General features: G+C 39.4%; 1 protein-coding gene across 5 annotated transcripts in view; it reads left to right on the forward strand.

Annotated features, from left to right (window-relative positions):
* LOC129748042 (uncharacterized) overlaps positions 1-16,005 on the forward strand; it is a 160,071-nt gene that overhangs the window by 108,276 nt on the left and 35,790 nt on the right. For 2 of the 5 annotated variants that reach the window (XM_055742543.1, XM_055742551.1), the window contains exons 4-5: positions 4,397-4,511; positions 4,575-4,785. The exons of the other annotated variants lie outside the window; for them this stretch is intronic. In XM_055742543.1, the coding sequence (XP_055598518.1) occupies positions 4,397-4,511; positions 4,575-4,730 (271 nt within the window). In that variant the 3' untranslated portion in view covers positions 4,731-4,785. Of the gene's footprint in view, positions 1-4,396; positions 4,512-4,574; positions 4,786-16,005 lie in introns of those variants that run through there. 5 annotated transcript variants of the gene reach the window in all.

Below are 16,005 nucleotides of genomic sequence, written 5' to 3' on the forward strand. Positions count from 1 at the left end.
TTGTTAAAAATAGTTATAAAAAGAACATGCGGTTAAAAACATTGCATCACAGGTGTAGTAATTTCTTTGGTTAGGTCCAGAGGACCTTTTTCTTTTTAATTTTCATCCTACAAGCTTCGGATCGACCTCGTGCCAGCGGTTGTGGGCCGAACCAACACCAACAACAGAAATACGACAGAAATACGGACAGAAAATATCATCGACCCAGTGGACATAACCTCAACCGATTCCACCTGACAACCACGCTGACTCCGGCCTGCATCATCTCGATTCAACACCATTTCGGGACGCCGAAACTGGTGAGAACCCGCCAGAGTAGCTGCCCGTTTCGAGGAGGAAGAATTTCCGGAGTTTTATGCAACTCCAAGAATAAGAAAACTACACCGAAATCGCAAGTATATACCTAAAAGTGAGGTACAGTTCAGGGCTTATACAGCCAATAAACAACCGCCTTGTATTTTGTAAAACTTTAACCCTGTTGCAGTGATTATTTAGTTGGAGTTGTTTCCACTTTTTGCTTGGATTTTCCTTCGTTTCTGCTACGTTGTCCCATGCCTCCCCCTGATACGTTCCGAGAAAGATTTTGCACTTTGGTCATCCATACAAAAATAGTCTCCGAAAAACGGTTGGTGACATGCGAGGTACCATTCGCTTTTTATAACAGGGTTTGTTTGTTGCGCTTTTGGACATCTCTATTTTGGGTGCTCTTGCAGCACTCAAGAGGGAGTAGCCCGTGGTGATTCCTGATTACGACCCTGAGTCCACAATTCCACTCAATACACCTTTAACCAAAACCACCCACCCACTGAGTTAACCCCGAGTTACACTACGAGGTAAGATTTACCTTTTTTGGATTGACCTTTTTCCTCGGTGAATTGTACTTATTTTCAAACCTCGATTCAGGTAAATTTTACCGCTCGAAGAGGTAGAAGTTACCTTTTTGGCTTTCACGAGCGTTCACCTAGGCTATCTCGGTAAATTATACCTTTTTATTATTTTCCGTGGATCCTTCGGTCATCGAGTGCATATTATTTTGTTGGATTGAAGGAGCGTTCACTTTAGAGCTTGAACATTGAGCCAGAAAACAGTGCTGAGATTTTTTTTGTCCAAGATTTCGGCGATTTCTTCTCTTATATGAAGGTTCACTATTTGATTAATGGATTCACACACATCTTACTATTCTTCATGCTGAATCCTCCTAAATAGCTATCTCTGATTCACTAGTTTTGATTTTCAGGAAAAGATAGAACACAACCGGACAAACTTTATTCGAAATTCGGTTCTTGCTCACTCCAAAATTTCTTCTAAGTTTAAAGTTTTATTTTAAAGGAATTATTCCTTTCTGTTGAAAACAATTTTCTTTGGTTGTAAAAAAATTTATTTTGTTTTAAACGAAATGTGCAATTGAACAAATTTCTTTTGAATCAAAGATTTTGTTTAAAATCAAAGTCCAATATTATTCAGTTCAAAAAATTAATTCTTTCTTCAAAAATTATTCATTTGAATCAGAACGATAATTCATTGATTCAAAGAAAACAGGAGTTTAATTCAAAAAACTGAATGTTTTGAATAAAAGTCAGTTTTGTTTTGTATCAAAATCCAAGTTTTCTCTGCGTGATTGAAGTAATTCAAAGGATTTTTATTCAACAGTTGGGGAATGAAAATGTTAAGGCCAGTCATTTGATCAGTTTACTAGCAATCAATTTACAGTTGAATTTATCTTAAATCTTAACGATTTCATGTCACCCTAACCTGATTCACTTCAGTACCGCCATCTGATAAAAATAAAAAGGTTTCTAGTAAATACGACAGATGGCAGATTTGTATCTCTCTAGCGGAAAACTACGCAGGAGGTGCTTAAAGAGATTAGTACAGTTTATTTCATTAAGAGCACCTGCAACGGTTCAGGTCTAAATATTGGTTTTAGGTATACCAGTTTTAGCAAAATTTTAAATTTTGGAATCGGCTAAAACACGCGCTCCCCACCGGTGTGATGGCAAATTTAAAACGGGTACACTTTTATTGCAGACACTCAATAATTGAAAAGAAAAAACTCATTTTAAGTGAAAAATTGCTAAGTTTTGAGTTTTACACCGTCTTAATTGTACCAGGATTTCATTAACTTAAAGTCTTTTTAATAAAGTTTGTTCGAAACAAGTAGAAATGGATTGACGATTGAATACCTTTCTTTTTCCAATTGACTTCGACCGATTTCTTCCAGGCCGTAACGAACCCCCATGTCGAGCTTTGTCTATTTTGACTATTTTGACTAGTTTCAGCTTGCTTCATTGACAACGACCTGACTAGTTTCGACCAAAACTTTGGCTCATTGAACAACTACCAGTTGGCAGAAACCAGTTGAAACCGATTTTTATCTACACTCAGGCAAATTCTTATTACAATTTTTATAAGATGCGTCTTATGAACTGCTTTTTAGAGTGTAAAATTGTGTTTCATAAGAGTCTTATGAAATTCCTTCAGTTTTCATATGAACATCTTATGAAAAATAGAAGAAACGGCATTGTGAAAATATAATAAACGCATTCATTCATTTCATCAGTTTTTTCATCTTCAAACGGTACGAAGCCTTCCCTATTGTTAGTAATAAGTTTTTCTCAACAGTTGAATACCATTGTGATCTTTCTGATTGGTAGGTATTAGTTGATGATTTTGATGTGAACGCTTAATATTTTTGTAAACTAAAACAAATTATTGCATTGTTTACTTTTCAGTATGCTGACCGGCAAAAAACGCTAAGTCGAAGAAGGTCGAAGAACCGGATGCGGCAAAAGAAATTTCGTTGGAACCGGGGGGCTGATGGGCTGCTGATGACTATTATGAATGATTTTGTTCAAAACAAATAAAGTGAACAATAAAGTGAATGTTTTCAACGTCAAATATCTTAAATTATTCTTATCAGAATTGACTTTCTGGTTCCATAAGAGCCTCTTATGAAAAGCTACAAACCCTCATTTGATTAGGTGTTCATCTTCAGAATTCATTCGCGTCATAAGACAATCTTATGAATCTCAATGATTTTTCTTATGGCGCCACTCCATAAGAGAATCTTATGGCATGCATAATAGTATTTTTCTGAGTGTATGATTGAACGAAGCTTAAAAAGCCAAAATGCCTATACGCAGCGAGAAAAAAAGCTTAATTGAAACAAAAAAAAACCTTTTTCTTTTAAAAATTGACTCATTTTGGGGTGTTGATTCCAAATATTAATTTAGTTTACCAGTTCTTGTTTATAGGTAAAAATTCATTAAACGTATTTGTGCTTTTGGCTGGGCAAACTAAACAGATTGACAAACATGCTCCTTTTATGTATTCTTAAGTAGAATTTTCATGATTATCACTAATTATCAGTAGTTTGTAATGTAGCAGACGGCTTTTAGCCAGAAATTGAAAGGAATTTTTTCTAAGAATCATGTCAGTTTAGTCAATGTTATCGAACAATATATCATATTTCATGGTTTTTATATTAAAATTGTGAAATATGATGGATTATAAATATTGTTAACAACTTTGTACAAAAACCGGTCATTACACGGATATTCAAATTTTTTAATTTTTTTTTAAAGTTTATTGTTGTTTTGCATTAATTTCATTAGAATGTTTCTGTTATTGAAAATGAAAGTTCATATAACGTTTGAACTCGAGAAACGCTGACTGGGCTCACTAATTCGTTGAGGCCAAAAGCTATTTATTGAAATATGAAGTCAAGAATAGTTTTACATAAATTATTTATAAATGATACATGGTTTTTGTTAACATGTTTTCTCAATTTGTGTTACGTATTGACCGGTTTTGGCGAGAAAAAACATTCAAATAACTTCTCAAAAAGAAACAATTATTACACCCAATGATACCCAAACATGTGTGAAAATAATCATCATTGGCTAAAATTTTCTCAGCGTGAGCCCCAAACGTCTAAATCGGTCTGTCGTATATTTTGAAATCCTGTTCCAAATTTGCTTGAATTTGGAACAAAGGCGTATAACTGTTGGGAATTTTGAAATCGATAACTGTGCTAAAACAGCAATTTACGCCACCGGTGCCAGCCGAAATGTTTTAGCGTGGTCGAAAACCGTGTTTTGCACCTACCGTTGGGACAGCCCTAAACATTTAATAAAGCCAAAGCACATTACCAAAAAGATGAGGGAAATTGTTCTTGGTTACTAACTTTTGTCGCTAACATTTTAACCTAAATATGTACCGACAAAACCAAATTGAACTAAAAGGTAATAAGTAATAGTCAAAAAAAAAAATCTTTTCACTATGTATCACGGTATTTGATTTCTCTATCAACTCCAAAAAGCTAAATTTGCTATTTGGTATACAACAAATTTTAAAAACTTTTTTTTTTCTTTTTCATGCAAACGGCGATGTTCAGATTATCACGAAACGATAATCCATTTATTCAAAGAGTTCTTGCGAGTAGAGAAACCATGACTGAATACACCGATGATTCAGAATCAGATGACGCTATTTTGATATTGATGACGAAGGTAAATTTAAATCTCATGAAAAACTACATAAAAAACGCTCACTACATTATATTTCCATTATAGGAACTCAATTTGAATGCTGAGACTGATCCATTAACCTTGCCTCAAGTACATGAGCATATGGTTAGATCACCTCCGCCTACATATTGGCCAAAATCACCGCGTAATTCAGTGTTCAACTTCTCTAGCACCATAGATCAACAAGCAGATATAAGATAGTCAGTATTGTTTGTTATTTTAAAAATAAAATTCTCATGAATGTTATGTTAAATGAGTCAAATAAATGACCCACAAACAGACACGCATCTCCGAAATTTTTCCCTTTGAATATTGACACGGTTAATTATTATTATTTGCTAGATGAAAATGGCGCACGAACGTTAAAAGCCAATTTGGCGACACATCCAGACTTAATAAAAAAAACCCGATTTAATACACTTAACAGTGATTCGTTTCGCATCTTCAGACAAAGACGGTCGTGTTTTTCCCTTTTGTGCTATCGCTAAACAGCAGTGAGTAAGAAATAGTTTGGCTGTTTTATCCGGGTATGTATACCGCAGGAAAGCCCAAGTGAAAAAGTGCGTGCCAGTGATATATCACGATTAAATGGACACCGTTTCGAAAAATCGTAATCGAAACATTGATCGAAAAAATCATCGAAATTATCATCGATTCTCCGCCAGCTGTTATTCTTATTTGCTCCTTTTTCGCTTTACACCTTTTATAATAATATCATTTATTTATTATTATTTTTTATTATTTTTTTTTTCAATAATTTTTTGTAATTGGTTTTGTTTCTCCGCTACCCATTAAGTCGGAAGTTCCCACCTAATGGATGACGACGGAGAGGCGGGGGAAGATCCCCCATTTCAGGAGGATGGTTCCGAGGAAATGTTATACGAGGAACGACTTGAACAATATCCCATGTACCTATCGGACACGGAAAATACCCCTGACCCCTTACCTAAGTCCTATAATCTGTCAATTTCCCCTGTTCCCTTCGTATTCGGCAACTCCGCATCATTATCCACCCCTCAACAAAATTCCCCAGATGAAAAAGCTAACGAGCTGCCCAAACCTCCCCCTCGTCGTCGGGTTTACCAACCTGAATCGGAGGGACCTTGGGTAGTTTACATCCGGTCCAAAATGAACGGGAAATCACCTAATGTGATTTCCATCGCCCGAGACCTCGACAGATCTTACCCTTCCGTAATCAGCTACCAGCCGATGAGACCGCACAAGATGCGCATTGTTGTTGGTAGCTTGAAGGAAGCAAATGCCATTGCTTGTGACCCGAAGTTTACGATCGAGTATCGCGTTTACGTTCCCGCTCGTGACGTGGAAATCGACGGAGTGGTAACCGAAGAGGGTTTGACCGTCGATGATCTTGTGAATTCCGGGGTTGGCCGATTCAAAGACCCTGGTCTTCCCACGGTCAAGGTGCCGGACGCGCGTCAGTTGAAATCAGCATCAGGCGAGGGGGAAGAACGAACATTTTCCCTGTCGAACTCCTATTGCGTTACCTTTTCCGGCACTGCACTTCCTGATTACGTTGCGATCGGAAAGGTTCGTCTACCTGTGAGACTTTATGTGCCTTCGGTCATGTTCTGCCAGATTCCAATGTTTACATTGAAAGAGTGTGGATGCTCGTTTTTACAATTTGGATTTTTTGGCTATTTTAAACTGTTGTATTGTCATTATTATTAAGAAGAACTGTGATAATTTTAGCGATAAATTCACAAGTATACCTTCTGTGATAAATAAGTGACCGTACTAAGATGAGTGGCGAGGATGCTGCTCCAGACGGAGCAGCATCAGTACTTAACCTCAATCAACCGATACTAAATCCAGGACAAGAAAGGATGGAAGAAGACATGGAAACAACCAGCAGAGGAAAGGATCACGTTGACGCAGCAAGTAGAAAAACATTTAAAAACTACAATTACCAAAATGGGGATTGCCGTCCGTATCGCGTAATAGTAGAGAACACAGATGTAGAAAAACGAAAAGTTGTTAACAGATTACAAATAGGGATAATGCTACACCAAAATGGTTTTGACAAATGTATCGATGATATCAGGAAGACAGCTAGAAATAAAGTAACAGTGTACGTAGGAAATATTAAAGATGCCAATAGATTGGCAAATTGCCAGAATCTAAATCTACAGGGATTCAAATCTTACATTCCGAAACAATTCGTCACGGTGACAGGAGTTATTTCTGGTATACCACTTGAAATGAAAGACGAAGAAGTAAAACACTTTATCAAGGCCAAAGCAGAGATAGATTCCGTTTTTCGAATGCATCGCTATAAAGACAAGAAAAAGGAACCCACATATAAAATGGGTGTAGTTTTCCGTACTAATACTTTGCCAAATGACATCAGTATATATTCTGTGATACACAAAGTCCAACCGTACATTAGAAAACCGATAATCTGTTTTAAATGTCTTCGTTATAACCACTTGTCCAAAAATTGTAAAGCGTTGATTGAAAAATGTATGTCATGTGCTGTAGAACACTCGACAGAAAATTCTTGTAACGTTTTAAAATGTTTGTACTGTCCAAATTCTAATCATAAGACGACTGACAGAGTGTGTCCTAGATGGAAGAAAGAAAACGACTTACAGGCAATAATGGCCAAGAAATGCATGACTTACCAGGAGGCAAGGCAGTACTACGAGGTTCCAACTGAAAATATGTTTGACGTTTTGAGGACTACAGAGGATTTTCCAACAATTGCAGAATCATACTCCAGAGTTGCAGCTAGCGGGCGTAGTTTTCCACAACAACTCCAACCAAAGCGCAGTGAGTGGAATCCAAACGACAAGAGAAATAGATCTAAAAAAGAAAATAAAGAACCAAACAAACTTAATGTAGAAACAGATAGTGTACCAGGAGTGGCCAGTATTTTGGGATTAAATCAAAACGAATTCGCCAAAAAACGTAAAATGGAAGAAGAAAAAGAGGAAACAAGAGGCATAGGGATGTTCAATAAGTATAAAACAGGAGAGTTTGAGAGGTTTAAAAAGGAAATTGAGGAAACAATTAAAAAACAATCACAAGAAGAACTGAAACAAATAATTTCAACAATTAGCATGAAATTAGAAACTATTATGAAACCACATGGCACAAAAGGAGGAGAAATATCAGCTTGCATCTTGGGTGAATTAAATAAAATGCTAGGATCTGCAGGAGACAAATAATGTTCACCGGCGATTTCAAGGTGTTACAGGCAAATATTCAAAGTTTATTTCGAAACAAAAACGAACTAACACACGAACTGTATACCCAAAATTATGATGCAGCATTGCTTTCGGAAATCTGGGTCAAACCAGACCAGATTTCTACTTTACGATGGAATATTCAAGGCTACCATCGACATCTGGCACCCCGTGCTGACGGGTATGGAGGAGTAGCAATATTCTTGAAGGAGGAATTTAAATTTGACAACATTCAATTACAAACAACAGACGATTTTGAAACGCTCGGAATATTCATACCTAAATTAGATCTGGCACTAGTTGTCGTCTATGTGAACCCAAGAATATCAAACGATAATTTAGAAACAGCCATAACAACACTCTTTAACGAAACAGCTAGATTCGGTAAAGTAGTAGTAGGAGGTGACTTTAACAGCCATAATGTAATATGGGGATGCCAAGAGTCAAACGGTAAAGGGACAATTGTACATGATGCCATAATAGGAGCTAATTTATTACTATTGAACAATGGAGCTGTAACTTACATTCCTCCAGTTTCCAATCAAAGATCTAGTGCTATAGATTTAACATTGTGTTCTATTAATTTATTTAATGTGGTTCAATGGAAAGTTGTTGATAAAAATTTCGGAGGAAGTGGACACCTATTTATTGAGATCTGTCTAGATTTAAGGATAAACCGTAAACAAAAATACTACTACGATAAACAAAAAATATCGGAGGAAATGGCACAGGTTGAGCACTGGGAATTCGAGGACTTGAAAGATCTGTCTAAACTTTCCCAAAATATAACTAAAAAACACAAAAAAATAAGCAAACATACACCAAAATATTACTGGAGCTCGGAGTTGTCACAGCTCTATGAACAAAAACAAAACGCACTACGTAGTTACAATCAATGCTGTAGTAGTGAAAACCTAGTTTTTTGGAAAAGATCTTCTGCTATTTTCTTGAAATCCAAACTTGAACACATTAAAAACAAAATGATAGAACTCTCCAGCTCCATTGATCCTAGAAATTCACACGAAAATTGGAAACTCGTTAGACGATTAAAATTCCTCCCTGTTACCAACCCTAAAAACAATTCTGTAAACACTAGCAAGGATATGGCTTCACAGTTTCTCACCTGCAACTTTGGACCATCAAATTACAGAGAACCTCTCTCACCAGCAAACAATACAAGAACATCCATATTAACCTATCGACATTGGAAAAACTTCATAAGAAACAAATCCCCAACATCATCACCAGGTACAGACTATATAAACTATAATGCATTAAAAAATTTAGATCTACAATCAGTTACAAAAATAATAGAATTGCTAAACGGAATGTGGCAAAAAGCAACTCTAGACGATCACCTAAAGGAAATAAAAATTATCCCTATATTAAAGCCCAACAAACCACCAAATGAAATAAGTTCCAGCCGACCTATAGCGCTTTTACCAACCGTTGTAAAAATATTAAATGCAGCAGTATTAGTAGACATCCAACAAACGTGTGAAAAGAACAATGTCATCCCAGATTTATCTTTTGGTTTTCGCAAAGGTATGTCTACTGAGCATTGTATTACGTATGCAACAAACCTAATCAAAGCAGCACGAAGAGCCAACTATACCACAATTGGTGTCTTCTTTGATTTTTCAAATGCTTTTAACACAGTCGACATTGATAAATTATACAATATCATGATACAAAATGGTTTCAACGAAGATACATGCACATGGATCTACAACTTTTTAAACAACCGGAAAACCCTCATTCACACCGATCAAGGAATTGTCAGCCAAACTATTTGTACTGGAGTACCACAGGGCGATGTTATGTCACCTGTTTTATTCAATATTTACACAGCTTCTTTGCATAATACAAACCTCGACCCAGATATAACAACTTTACAGTTGGCAGATGATTTTTTAAAAATTGTCAAAGCAAAATCTTTAGAAAAGGCCATTAACAAGATGCAATCTGAAATAAACCGATTCATGGCAAAAGCTACGGAGTTAGGATTACGTCTTAATAGCTCAAAAACAAAGGCAATGCTATTTAAAGAAAGTGATAAACAACTCCACTTAAGAATGGGAGGAGAAACCCTTGAAACAGTGAGGAGCTACAAATATTTAGGTATAACACTTGATCAGGCACTCAGATACGGTATACATGTTAAAATGCTGAAACAAAATGTGTTGGACAGACAAAACATGCTAAAAATAATCAGTGGTATAAGATATGGTGGCACACCGAGAGTGATGATGCTGTACCATAGAGCTTTGTACGGGAATTATTTGAATTACGGCGCAGTAATCTATGGAGGAACAGCTAAGAAATATTGTGACATGTTAGAAGTAACGAATAGACAATGTCTGAGAATTGCTACAGGATGTACTAAAACTACACCAATTAACACATTAGCAGCAATAGCTGGAGAAGAACCGCTGACAATCAAACGCACTTATTTAGCAAAAAAACGTATTGCCTTGCATATCCATCGTAACGATCTAATTGCACAACAACTACACTCTTTAGATTTGGACAACGTTCAAAGTGAAGCAAAGTACACTTTTCTAGAAAGAATTTACATTAAAAACATACAAGAATTTCAAACGATATACACAGAAACAAAACCAGAAATAGAAATAAGAGTCGAGATAGAAGATCAAATGATTGGCTCAAGAATGAAAAAGAATGAAACATCTCCAATTGTTATGAAAAAACTGGCCCAAGAAATGATAAACAACCATTATAGTCACCGTGACCAATGGTACACTGATGCTTCTAAAAGTACGAACAAATGTGGCATTGGAATTTATGACGCTTCTTCCGATACAAAGATAAGCATTTCCTTAGTAAATAATGTTAACATTGCAACTGCAGAACTTTTAGCTATAAGAGTAGCTTTAGAACAAATACACAACGAAGAAGGAACTGGAGTTGTAATTTTCACCGATTCCCAGTCAGCCTGTAAAATTTTAAAAAGGGACATTATAAACAAAAAATTTGATCAAGTCACGCACGACATATGCTCACTAGCTACAACAAAAAATGTAAAAATCCAATGGATACCCTCACATGTCGGAATAGAGGGAAATGAACATGCAGACGTTCTAGCGAAACAAGGATTAGACGGACCAATATTACTCGAGAACAAACTGAGACTCGATGATGCATACATGAGATACAAATCAGAATCACTCGAATCCACGAATTTATGGTATAGGAACATGGTGCACAATGAAAGTAAAGGAATCAAATTTTATGAATTACAATCAAATTTCTCTACCAAACCCTGGTATTGGGATATCGAACTAAGCAACATTCAAATTCGCACTTTGAATCGTTTACTAAGTGGCCATGACTATTCACCCTATTATTTAGGAGTGATGAAAATTCGAGACACTAAATTGTGCGAACTATGCAACACGAATTTTACCACCGAACATGCACTTCTCAAATGCATTCAATTCAATCATATAAGGAATCACTATGATTGGGATCGATATTCCAATCTGATCGAAATTATTCAAAATTTTGAAGTAACAAAACTAAAGGAAATCCTCAGTTTCCTAGAGAAAGCTCGCATGAAAATTTAGAAAAACAGAAAGTTTGATCGAAAATTATGGAAAAAAAGGAGCATCCCTACGAAAAAACGAAAATCAACATATAAACAAGTAGTGGTGATATAGAGTATAAAACTCTCTGCCAATCAAACAGATCTATACATACATACATACATGTTCTGCCAGAATTGCAAGCAGTTGGATCATACGGCCGCCTACTGTTGCAATCAGGCACGCTGCTCTAAGTGCGGGGAGAAGCATGTGGAAGCTTCGTGTGAAGTACAACTTACTTACTTACTTAATGATCCCGCGCCGATCCACCGGTGCATAGGGCCGTGGTAAAAGACCTCCACTGTTGACGATCCGGAGCCAGCGTCTTCACCTGGTCCCAGTCAAGATTCTCGTCGACAGTTCGGATTTCAGCGGCTAGGCTTCGCCGCCACGAGTTTCTGGGCCTGCCTCTTCTTCGATGACCTTCTGGATTCCAGTCAAGCGCCTCTCTGCAAATCTCGTTTTCATCTTTTCGCAGCGTGTGCCCAATCCATCTCCACTTACGTTCCCGAATCTCGATTTCTAGCGCCCTTTGATGACACCGGCGATGTAGTTCCTCATTCGAGATCCAGTTGCCAGGCCACCAAGCGCGGATGATGTTCCGCAGGCAGCGGTTTACAAATACTTGCAGTTTTCGCGTCGTCACCGCATATGTGCACCAAGTTTCGCACCCGTACAGCAATACGGATTTGACGTTTGAGTTGAAGATTCGGATTTTTGTTCGTAGAGAGATCTGGCGTGACCGCCAGATGTTTCGGAGACTCGCAAACGCAAATCGGGCCTTTCTGATCCGGGTTTCGATGTCTTTCCTGGTACCACCATCAGGCGTTATCTGGCTACCAAGATACTGGAAGCACTCCACTTTCTCAACTTGTTGCCCAGCTACCATGAAACTGGAGGGATCTCCTGTGTTGATCTCCATCGACTTGGTCTTTCCGACATTGACTTTGAGACCTGCTGCCTTGGAACTTTCGGTGAGGTCGTCGAGTTTGCTCTGCATGTCCGGTTGTGTTTGGGCGAGCAAAACAATATCGTCAGCCAGGTCAAGGTCGTTCAGTTGCTCCATTGTTAAAGGATTCCACGGCAATCCTCGGTTCGGTGCACAGTCGATCGATCCAGTCAGAATCTCATCCATTACGATGAGGAAAAGTAGCGGTGATAAGATACATCCTTGTCTCACTCCAGCAGTTACCGGGATTGGTTCGGACAAGACACCATCGTGCAAGACCTTGCACGAAAATGCCTCGTATTGTGCTTCGATGAGATGGACTAGTTTCTCTGGGACCCCTCGTCGCCTCAGAGCCGCCCAGATGTTTTCATGATTAAGTCGGTCGAATGCTTTTTCGAAATCAACGAACACCAGCAGAAGAGAGTCCTGGAATTCGTTGATTTGTTCCAGTATGATTCGTAGCGTTGTGATGTGGTCCACACATGATCGTCCGGATCGGAATCCAGCTTGTTGCCGTCGGAGTGTAGCGTCGATTTTCTCCTGGATCCTGTTCAGGATCACTTTGCAGAGTACTTTGAGGGTTGTACAGATCAACGTTATGCCTCGCCAGTTACCGCACTCTGTCAGGTCTCCTTTCTTCGGGACCTTTACGAGGATACCCTGCATCCAGTCGGCCGGGAATGTTGCAGTATCCCAGATGTCAGCGAAAAGACGGTGCAACATTTGTGCTGATAGGGCAGGGTCGGCTTTCAGCATTTCAGCAGGGATGCAATCGATCCCAGGTGCTTTGTTGGATTTCATGTTTTTGATTGCCGCTTCTATTTCAGCCAGCGAGGGCGCTTCCGAGTTGACGCCATTTATGCGACTTACTGTTGGCGCTTCAAGCTGCGGGTTCTGTTGGCCATCGCTATTCGTGACTCGGAAGAGTTGTTCGAAGTGCTCAGTCCATCGTTTGAGCTGATCTGTTCGATCGGTCAATAACTGACCTGCTCGGTCTTTCAGCGGCATTCTTGCATTAGTCCTTGCACCACTGAGGCGGCGAGAGATGTCATAAAGTAATCGGATATCTCCATTGGCGGCGGCTCTTTCCCCCTCTTCGGCTAGGGAGTTTGTCCAGGCTCTCTTGTCTCGTCTACAAGCTCGTTTAACTGCCTTTTCCAGCTCCGCATATCGTAAGCGGGCGGCTGCTTTGGCTGACCCGGTACATGCCTGCTCAATTCCGACTTTCGCCTTTCTCCGATCATCGACCATCCTCCAAGTTTCATCCGACATCCATTCACTCCTTCTTCCACAAACTTTACCGAGAGTACCATGGCTCGTCGTGATAAAGGCATTCTTGATTCCACACCACTGTTCTTCGACTGTTCCGTCTGTCGGCAGCTCCGAGGCTCGGGATTCTAGCTGTTCAACGTATGCCCTTTTCACTTCTGGATTCTCCAACCGGCGGACGTCGTATCGACACCCGACTTTCTCCTCGCGCCGTTGGACACGTGCAACTCTCAGTCGTATCTCGCCAAGGACGAGGTGATGGTCAGATGCAATGTCTGCGCTTCGCTTGTTGCGGACATCAAGAAGGCTCCTTCTCCATTTTCGGCTGATGCAGATGTGGTCAATTTGATTTTCTGTTCGGCCATCTCGGGAAACCCAAGTGACCTTATGTGCTGGTCGATGGGGGAAGAGCGATCCACCGATCACCATGTTGTTATTGCCACAAAATTCTACAAACAGCTCTCCGTTTTCGCTCATCTGTCCTAGGCCATGGCGCCCCATGATGCGCTCAAGGTCTTGATTGTCGGAGCCAATCTTTGCGTTGAAGTCGCCCAAATGGATTTGAATGTCACCCTTCGGAATTCTCTCTACCACGCTGTTCAGTTGACTGTAAAACTGCTCTTTCTCCTGCAAATCGGCAACGTCAGTTGGCGCATAACACTGGACCATTGTAAGGTTTCTAACCCGTGTTCTAAATCTGGCTACGATTATTCTTTCGTTTATCGGTTCCCATCTAATGAGGGCCGCGTAGGCCTGCGGGCTTAACAGGAAACCAACTCCTCGTTCCCGAGTAGCATGTTCTCCTCGTATGCCAGAGTGAAGCAGGACTTGCCCGGATTGTGTCTTGTGTTCTCCAGTATTAGGCCAACGGACTTCGCTCAGTCCCAGAATTTCAAGCTTGAGGCGGCTAGCCTCTCTAGCAAGTTGTTCCAGTTTGCCTTGTTGGGCAAGGGTTAAAACATTCCAAGTTCCAATTCGTGTCCGTGTTTTCATGCTAAAAGTCGTCGCCAAAGTTCCAGATCGGTCATTTCTTTCGGATTCCGTAACAAGTTATGAATCGGGAGCAGTAGGTTGTTAGCCTAAAGTCCCTATCCCGCGATGGGGCTGCCATCTTGGACTTAGCTGGCGGGAGCCGCATTTCATAAATTCAGCCGCTTGCTGCAAGACAGACGCTGTTTGAGCCGCCCCTGACCTGGAGAACAGACGCTCGGTTGTTGTTGCACGCCGCCCCTGACCTGGGGAACAGACGCGTGCGGCCACCTTCTCAGTCTGCATGCGACCAAAGCATCCACCGGGGTTGGGTACTCGATCTCCGCTTAGGTTACTCGCACCCCAGCCGGCACCGCGGGGAGGTAGAGATAGGAGTTATGAATAAGAGGTGATATGACCACTATGGGGTCTCGTGTTGCACATTATCCACCGTTTACCAGCCAAGAAATACCTATTTAAAAAAAAAAACATTACCAGTTTAATTTTCTTCGCCTTCGATCCATTTTGCAAACTTTCATCGCTCTTTAGAAGAAACACATTTTCGGAGTCGTCCATTGTTATTGTTTACTAACAGGATCGATGGATGGATGCGATGCACAGTTTAGCGGTGTCTTTCGCTATCACAAAAGGGAATGTAATGAACCCTTTTTATGGGTAGAATCCTTGAAATGATGCAGTACACGAAGAACAAAATATTATTTTTAGTTATTTCCTCTTTTACAGGGATCTGACTGATTGAAGAAAGAATTCTTGAACCGTTTCGAATTTGTAATCCTTGGCAGTAGTGGAGAATGCACGCATTCGAGCTGCTTGCAGCTTTGATATCAGCTTCACTTGCTGATGGCCATTGAGCACCATCCGCGATAAATGACAAATCCTGCTAGCCGTGTGAAGTACAAGCAGTAAGCAAATGTTTGTATTGCACAGGCGAGGAATCTCATGCTCTCTCGGCGTGTCCGAAGTACATATATATAGATATATGATTGAACGAAGCTTAAAAAGCCAAAATTACGATACGCAGCGAGAAAGAAAGCTTAATTGAAACAAAAAAAAACATTTTTCTTATACTCATTTTGGGATTGTAATGTAGCAGACGGCTTTTTTAGCCAGAAATTGAAAGGAATTTTTTCTAAGAATCATGTCAGTTTAGTCAATGTTATCGAACAATATATCATATTTCACGGTTTTTATATTTAAACCGTGAAATATGATATATTTTCCGTGTAGATTATAAATATTGTTAACAACTTTTGACAAAAATCGGTCATTACACTGATATTCAAATTTTTTAAATTTTTTTTTAATGTTTATTGTTGTTTTGCGTTAATTTCATTAGGATGCTTCTGTTATTTTCCTTTTCTTATTCATATTGTCATTGAAGTTGAAATCCGAAGAATTCGCGCTGGTGATCGGCAACCTTGCCAACTAGCGACGTTGTGAAATATTATTACTGGCAA

The sequence above is a fragment of the Uranotaenia lowii genome, chromosome 1 (genome assembly GCF_029784155.1).
Source record: "Uranotaenia lowii strain MFRU-FL chromosome 1, ASM2978415v1, whole genome shotgun sequence".
NCBI classification, from domain to species: domain Eukaryota; kingdom Metazoa; phylum Arthropoda; class Insecta; order Diptera; family Culicidae; genus Uranotaenia; species Uranotaenia lowii.